Raw genomic sequence first — 9,399 nt, forward strand, 5'->3', positions numbered from 1 at the left:
CCTGCTTATTATGTGTTCTTGACATGGATGCCCAGATTCACTTCTCAATTTTCACTCTCCAGGTGAATTTCTTGGCATCCATGTCTTGAACATCTAATAAGCAGGTTATGATAGGCAACTAACTCATAATATTCAATATTATAATCAGCAGCATAAAGACCTGCACTCATCCTTCAGGTAAGGCCTGTATGTGTCCATGTACACACACACCCACACAGGTGACAGTAGCAGCAATGCCATCACCTCCACCAAAAACACCCACAACATCTAGTTCTGAGCCCCTCGCAGTCACCTCCACATCTCCTGCCATAGCTGCATCACCTACTTCAGGAAGCCCTGAACCTCCTGCCATGGCTGCGCCATGCACTTCTGGAAGCCCTGTACCTCCTGCCATAGCTGCACCACTCACTTCAGGAAGACATTTACCACCTAACCCTGTACCTCCTGCCATAGCTGCACCATGCACTTCTGGAAGCCCTGTACCTCCTGCCATAGCTGCACCACCCACTTCAGGAAGCCATTTACCACCTAACATAGCTGCACCACCCACTTCAGGAAGCCCTGTACCTCCTGCCATAGCTGCACCACCCACTTCAGGAAGCCCTGTACCTCCTGCCATAGCTGCACCACCCACTTTAGGAAGCCCTGTACCTCCTGCCATAGCTGCACTACCCACTTCAGGAAACCATATACTGTTTGCTGGAAAATTTGTACTCACCTGTGGCACTTCCTTTGGAAGTGATATCTTTGCCACCCAATAGACAACTGGCAGTCTGTGTGGGAAAGATGATCAGCAGGTTAGATACCTGAACAGACCATATGCTGATACTCATCTGTTAACTAATTGAGTGCTGGCCCTGTCCATCACCATTTAAGAAGGCCAAGTGGTGATGTTACCCAGGATGGTTAGCAATCTGCCAGTGGATCACAGCTGTGAGGAACCTCAGCAGCAGAACCCTCAGCCTGTCACTCATACAACATACTCTAACCCTCTTACCTTTATCTTAATTCCCTTACGACCTTCCACAACCTACCTTCTCTGCATCTGTATGTACAGATAGAAAGAGATGTGTATCATTGTATTTCACATGTGTATATATAGATAGAGATGTATATCATTATATACTGCATGTGTATATATAGCTAGAGATGTATATCATTGTATATCACATGTATATATATATATATATATATATATATATATATATATATATATAGAGAGAGAGAGAGATGTATATCATTGTATACCCCATGTGTATCTATATATATATATATATATATATATAGAGAGAGAGAGAGAGAGAGAGAGATACATAGAGATGTATATCATTGTATATCACGTGTACATATAGATAGATATGGATGTATATCATTGTATATCACATGTGTATATATATATATATATATATATATATATATATATATATATATATATATATATATATATATATATATATATATATATATATATACATAGAGATGTTTATCATTGTATACTGCATGTCTATATATAGATAGAGATGTATATCATTGTATACTGCATGTGTATATATAGATAGATAGAGATGTATATCATTGGGTCTACTTCCTAACATTGAAATTTTATAATGTTGAATTTCATAACATTGAGACCATAACATCGAAAATTCAAAACATTGAAAACTGAGAATATTGAAAGTGTGCTTCATAACATTGAAAACTACATTGCACAAGTAAATAATATCACCTCCACCTACAAGAACACCTAACTAACAAACACACTCTCTATGATGTTTCTGCAGGGGGGCAAGCCCCCCTGCACCCTAACCCCCCCCCCCCAGTAAATTAAATATACCAACTCCAAGATTGCACTACAGTGGAAAAAAGTTAATTTCCTAACCTGGGAAATTAACTTTTTTCCATTTTAGTGTGATCTTGGAGTTGGTAAATTTAATTTACGGGTCCCCCCACATGGGGGGTGCAGGGGGGCAATCCCCTGCAGAAACAGTAGAAAGTGTGTTTGTTAGTTAGGTGCTGTTACAGGTGGAGAGGATGTTATTTACATATGCATTGTAGTTTTCAATGTTATGAAGCACACTTTCAATGTTCTGAGTTTTCAATGTTTTGGGATTTAGATGTTTTGGTCTCAATGTTATGAAATTCAACGTTATGAAATTTCAGTGTTATGAAGTAGACCCATATGATTGTATAGCGCATGTGTATATATTAATAGATAGAGATGTATGTCATTGTATATCACGTGTGTGTGTGTGTGTGTGTGTGTGTGTGTGTGTGTGTGTGTGTGTGTGTGTGTGTGTGTGTATATATATATATATATATATATATATATATATATATATATATATTTATATAGAGAGAGAGATGTATATCATTGTATACCACGTGTATATATAGATAGAGATGTTTATCATTGTATACTGCATGTGTATATATAGATAGAGATATATATCATTGTATACTGCATGTGTATATATAGATAGATAGAGATGTATATTATTGTATATCACATGTGTATATATAGATGGGTTCCTACCAGATAGTATCATTGTGTCAGAAGATAACCTAATGACCTAGTAAGGCTATCACATAACTTCTTTGTTGTATTGCAGCTGTGCATGTGAGATCATGTTGAGTGCCCTTGAAAGCCATACACAACAGATGAGCACTACTGTTGCTCATGCAAACCTGACACCACACCATACTTGAACACACTCTTCCTGTAATTCATTCTGTAGCTGCAGGCAGGATATTTAATGAGATGTTCATCATGCACATTAGGCTAACTGCATTCATTGTTAATCAGCAGTGGGTCTTATCACACACACACACACACACACACACACACACACACACACACACACACACACACACACACACAGTAAACAGGGGACTGCTACAGACTGCCACTGCTGCAGTGCTTCTGAGTCCCAGGGAGAGAAAGGGAGAAGGTGAGCATTATGTTTTTTCCTGATTTTCTTCCATTTTTCTGAGTTTGTGTGAACTCTGATCTCAGAGTTACTATATTGCTATTTCCATAGATAAGATATAGGGAGCTTACCCTCAGATTGGGGTCATGCAGTCTGGCTTGTACCTACAAAATAAATAAATTAAATAAATAAATAAATAAACTGCATTTTACAGACTTACTATTTTGAGTAACAACCTGCCAAGATTACAGATATTCCTTTTATTGCATGTTGATTAAACAAGACACAGCTATTCACAATAATTGTATTCTATACTGAATTTGAAACTTGAGTACTATGGAAAATGACTAAAGTTTAGAACCACAAACTGCTGGACAAAATCCTGCTTTTGTGTGAATTCCTGCTAATAAGAGGTTGTCAGTTTTGTTTTACCTCTTAGAATGAGCTGAGGAAGTTTTACAAAAAAGAAAGTACTCACCTAATATGTTTGACTTCGGTAAATATTGCGGTTCTGAGCTAGTTACTTTTTCTATTTGAAGTTGTAATATTTGCACTCAAAACTCAGATCAATAGTAAGACACTTTCCACTTAGAATGGTCAGAGGAATTTTTTTCTGAAATGAAAATGTTTACCTAATGTCACTGGCTTTAATAAATAATACAAAAAAGACACTGCAGAGGTAACCAGGGAAAAATGTCATTCAATAAAACCCAGTAAACAATGAAGATCTTTAACAGAAAAAAAAAATAAAATGAATACATCTACAAACTCACAACACGTAAAATGCTTAACAGGATCACTGTATTTTTTATCCTCTCCTAGGACTTCTTCCAATACAAACAGACTTTTCAATCTTTAACTTATTTATATTGAAGTGACACCCATTAATTAATTATACAATAAAACAATTAACCATTTATAACCAAATATGTAACATAAAAGGAGCTGCTTAAATACAATTTCTAAATACTTACTAGAAAAAACTTTTAATTAAAAAATTAATGAGAAGCACAAGCTATATGAATGAGAAAATAAATAATACAACAAATAAATTAGCATATATCTAAAGGAACAACAATCAGCCACTACCATCTAGTGACCAACTATTTAAAAAACAAAATTTGTCACTACCTAAATATTTATTCTAAAAATATATGATGTAATCAATCCTTAACAAGGTAAAAACATTTATCTCACTATAAACAAAGATGTTTTAATAAATTCCTTTACATATTAATGCTGTGTATGCTAATAATAATTAGTCATTATACAATGCCCTCTCAGCAAAGATGAGAAACGTGCATAATGATTGGCCAATCCAAGCAGCGTACACATTGTAAATCCAAAGTAACATAACTAACAAGTCCGGCCGCTAATGTATCATGCAGCCATGACTGCTAACTAATGTCTTTCGGCTTTTCCAGGTTAGGCGTCGCCATAGCGGAACTCTGGACCGCTAATTGTTGGCAGTGGATTTTTTACTGTGCCAAGTTGCCAACCCGACGTCCAACCTTCAGAGAAGGCACACCCATTCACGTACATAAACAGTATTGAAAACCTCTTAGTACTAACCAACTTCCATCTTGTGCTGTACATAGACTTTAGAATAACAGAAGAAAAAACGAACTATTTACACATACAGAGTACTCACAAGCGAGTTGAGCAAATGGAAAGAGTACTTTGAGGGGCTGATGAATGAAGAGAATGAGAGAGAGAGAGAGAAGGTTGGATGATGGTGGGATAGTGAAAAAGGAAGTGAAACAGATTAGCAAGGAAGAAGTAAGGACAGCTATGAAGAGGATGAAGAATGGAAAGGCTATTGGTGCAGATAACACACCAGTGGTAGCATGGAGGTGCTTAGGAGAAATGGCAGTGGAATTGTTAACCAGATTGTTTAATGAAATCTTGGAAAGTCAGAGGATGCCTGAGGAATGGAGAAAATGTGTTTTGGTGCCTATTTATAAGAATAAGGGTGATGTGCAGAGCTGTAGTAACTACAGAGGGATAAAAATTGATCAGTCACAGCTTGAAGCCATGGGAAAGAGTAGTGGAAGCTAGTTTAAGAAGGGAGGTAATGATTATTGATCAGCAGTATGGTTTCATGCCAGCAAAGAGTACTACAGATGTGATGTTTGCTCTGAGAGTATTGATGGAGAAATATATAGAAAGTCAGACATTGTTGCACTGTGTCTTTGTGGACTTGGAGAAAGCATATGACAGGGTTCCTAGAGAGGAGTTGTGATATTGCATGAGGAAGTCGGGAGTGGCAGAGAAATATGTAAGAGTGGTACAAGATATGTACAAGAGTAGTGTGACAGTGGTGAGGTCTGCGGTGGGAGTGACAGATACATTTAAGGTGGAGGTGGGATTACATCAAGGATCAGCTCTGAGCCATTTCTTATTTGCAATGGTGATGGACAGGTTTACAGACGAGATCAGACAGGAGGCCCCATGGAGTATGATGTTTGCAGATGACATTCTGATCTGTAGTGAGGTTAGGGAGACCCTGGAGAGGTGGAGATATGCTTTAGAGAGGAGAGGAATGAAGGTCAGCAGGACTAAGACAGAATATATCTGTGTGAATGAGTGGGAGGATAGAGGAATGGTGAGGTTGCAGAGAGTAGAGTTGGCGAAGGTGGATGAGTTTAAGTGCTTGGGATCAATAGTACAGAGTAATGGTGGAAGAGAGTTGAAGAAGAGAGTACAAGCAGGGTGGAATGGGTGGTGAAGAATGTCAGGTGTGATATGTGACAGACAGTTACCAGTAAGAGTGAAAGGGAAGGTCTACAAGAAGTTAGTGAGACCAGCTATGTTATATGGGCTAAAGATGGTGGCACTGACAAAAAGGCAGGAGTCAGAGTTGGATGTGACAAAATTAAAGATGTTAAGATTTGCACTGGGTATGACCAGGATGGACAGGACTAGGAATCAGTATATTAGAGGGTCAGCTCAGGTTGGATGGTTTGGAGAGAAAGCCAGAGAGGCGAGATTGCGTTGGTTTGGACATGTGCTGGGGAGGGATGCTGGGTATATTGGGAAAAGGATGCTAAGTATGGAGCTGCCAGGTAAGATGTAAAGAGGAAGGCCTAAGATGAGGTTTATGGATGTGGTGAGAGAGGACATGCAGGTGGTTGGTGTGATAGAGCAAGATGCAGAGGACAGGAAGAAATGGAAACAGATGATCCACTGTGGTGACCCCTAATGGGAACAGCCAAAAGAGAAGAAGAGACAGCCTTAAAACAAAATTCTCCAGTACTTTTTTGCTTGAGACCAAAAAGTTGTGCGTGATAGCTTTCCAAACAGCTGTGGGAGGGGGAGAGGAAGCTTTGTGTTGCTATAGTAGCCGCTTAATGCTGGCATACTTTTTGGATAACTCTTTAAAAAGATATTATCCTGGTATGCCTTCATGTGTATATAAAAATAAAATGATTTGAGCTCACTCTAAACTCCTTGTTGCAGAAAACACCAGCAGCTTGATTTATTCTGTTAAAACTGTCCCTATATGCGAGATACCCCTCTTTTGGAATACTGGGTGAAGGGCCATGTTAGTATTATTTGGGGGAAATAATTGTTGTGGTGGCGGTACAGTTCTATGTAATGTCCTTGAGTGAGATGACCAATAAAAAATAGATTTTGACTAACTGGTAGTAGTGGAGTCCCTCTGAGACTTGCGGGTTGTTGGCTGCCTGGCACAGAATTACAGTTAATGCTTCAAAGAGCAGTAAGTTTCTTCTTCAGAATTCCTCTCTCTGACACCAATTGAATCTACCTACTCCATAAGATTCAGTAATCAGATATCATCAGCATTGGCCCCAGTGGTTCCAACATAAAGCCTATAAAATCTCCATGGAATGGAGGGTTAAAGACAAGGCAGAATCCTACAGTAGTGTTTATTTGCTTCGTAGAAAATATATGAGCTGTATTCCTTACATTTTGACAATAATCTTCACTGATAATATTAAGGACAGTTAAAACACCTTCCCTTTCACTTTGCTTACCTCTGCAGTGTAGATTTTAGCAGCCACATTGCAAGATGCGGAACAAGAATGAAGGATTGTGTAGAAAACCTTGTGACATGCATTCTCTAGGAGGACTTCATAGATACTAAAAGGCTGTCAGTTGGTAGCAGGCTTACAAATCCAGGACACAAGGAGAAGCAGAGGAAGGCTTCTTCTCATCCCCGTTAATGTGAGCAAGTGTGTACTACTCACTTAGGCTTCCTACAAGAAAGAGACATTTAGTTACCTTGCCAATCTATGTAAAAAAACGAGCTGTCAAAGCTAATTATCATAAACCAAAGAGCATTTTACATTTGTGGAACTAGTACTATGTCCTGGTGCCCCTGAGTTATGGCAAGGCTGTCTAGATGGCAGACTGTCAAAATGGCTATATCATTTTCTTTGCCTGTGTTGAAACAATAACGTTGTCTGCCATTGGATTTTTGGGGAGCGCTGAGATTAAACAAAAAATAACATCTTATGACAGGATTCAAGTGGAGAACTGAAGACAGCTTGTTTTGGATTTTAGGAAGAGATGAAGATGAGAAAATATATTATTCGATACTAGTGTTTTCCCATGAACAGTCCAGCGTTTAAAACTCTGCTTTTAAAGTGTGATTGAGCAACTGTGCATGTGTTTGTTTTGTCTAGACTACCACTTAGAAAAATAAAGGCAATTAGCTGCAGTTCATTGTCAACTTCCCTCAACCAAACAATGTCATTATACAATGCAAGCTCACAACCGTCCACACGGATTATCAATCCAAGCAGCGTGCACTGTAAATGCAAAGTAACCTAATGAACAAGTACAGCCCTTAATGTATCATGAACGGGCAACTTCAAATGAACTAAACCATACCAAAACGCCTTAGTAACAAGCAGAAAACATACAAAACTATTCTACAACTACAAACTCTATTTTACATATAAAATAAATACCCAGCACCATGCACCCCTGTTTGATTACATCCCTTCAAAAACCCGCACGAGCCTTCTTACACATAAACACACTCATAAAGAAAAAACGCCAAAACAAGACACAACAAACAAAAAAAAAAAAACGGAAGTAAACTTTGAACTAATAACTGATAGTGAAATGGAAGAAATATTTCACAACATACCAGAAACCATGATGAAACAGTCAACAAGCAAGGAAGTTCACCAACTACAAGAACAGGAAGTACTGAAACATAACACGTCCCATAGAGAAGACAACAATGTGACAGGTCATACACTTCAGAAAGGTAAAAAAAATTTCAAGCCTATACCACACAGAAACCTAACAAAAGACATATGTAAAAGAACCCTAAAGAAATAAAAACACCAGAATTATTAAAAGAAGAATCAAGTACAAGAAAACAAACACAGCGGGCTATAAACATACGTCAAAACCGGCAAAAACAAAAAAACTACAACACAGACTTACACAGCATTACACCAGAAAACCTAAACACAACACTTAGAGGAGTCTATGCTACAGTACAAAACACAAAAGGAGAAGAATACGCAATAAGTGCATTTGTATCCCTACGTGCAGGACTCAACAGGTACATAAACAACCCACCATTAAATAGAAAGATTAACATAATAACAGATATACATCTAACAAATGCAAATAATGTATTTAAGTCAGTAATTAAAAATTACAGATGTCAAGGAAAAGATACAGCACAACACTACCACCCACTAACAATACAAGAAGTAACACAACTGACAAACAGCCATGTACTTTCCCCAAACACAGCAGATGGACTTGTCAGAAAAGTCTCTGGTTTGATATACAAGTACACTTCACAAGATGTGGAAATGAAGACCTATGATACCTGACAGAAGACAGTTTTACAATAAAGAAAGATGAAGACGGCACAGAATATGTAACAAAAAATTTTAATGAACATACAACAAAACACACAAAGCATGATGACGTCACAAAACATTTACTAGAAAATTCCTGTTTGAAAACCCCAGAGACCTTTTATGTCCTGTAAAAAGATTCGAAAAATACCTTCAAAAATGCCACCTAATACAAAAGCACTGTTTCTCCACCCAAAAAAGCATCCACAACATGTACTGTACAAAATGGAAACATGGTACACAACACAAGCTGTGGGAATAAATTATCTTTCAAAAATGTTACCAGAAATATGCAAACTAGCAAACCTATCAAAAATATACATAAACCACTCCATAAGAGCAACAGCAGTAACATTACTGTCACAATCAGGGATGGAAGCATGACAAATAATGACTGTTACAGGACATAAAAGTGAAACATCACTGGTATTCCAGGTTTTGAATTTCATGCTTCTAAACTTTCGCTATTATGTGGATTCAGCTTCTTGGGCTCAAAATACTGAAATTCAAGATTTCAGTATTTTGAGCTTCTGAACAGAGCCCATATATTTATATATATATATATATATATATATATATATATATATATGGTTTTATATATATATATATATATATATATA

The 9,399-nt window shown here is 37.6% G+C and overlaps 1 protein-coding gene across 1 annotated transcript; it reads left to right on the top strand.

The window, feature by feature from the left end:
- Positions 1-233: 233 nt before the first annotated feature.
- LOC122814275 (vegetative cell wall protein gp1-like) lies at positions 234-761 on the top strand. The gene has a single exon (XM_044086868.1). It carries the CDS (start codon positions 234-236, stop codon positions 759-761), a length of 528 nt encoding a protein of 175 aa, XP_043942803.1.
- Positions 762-9,399: the final 8,638 nt, after the last annotated feature.

This window comes from Protopterus annectens, chromosome 10.part0, assembly GCF_019279795.1.
Source record: "Protopterus annectens isolate FY-2018-M chromosome 10.part0, PAN1.0, whole genome shotgun sequence".
NCBI lineage: Eukaryota > Metazoa > Chordata > Ceratodontiformes > Protopteridae > Protopterus > Protopterus annectens.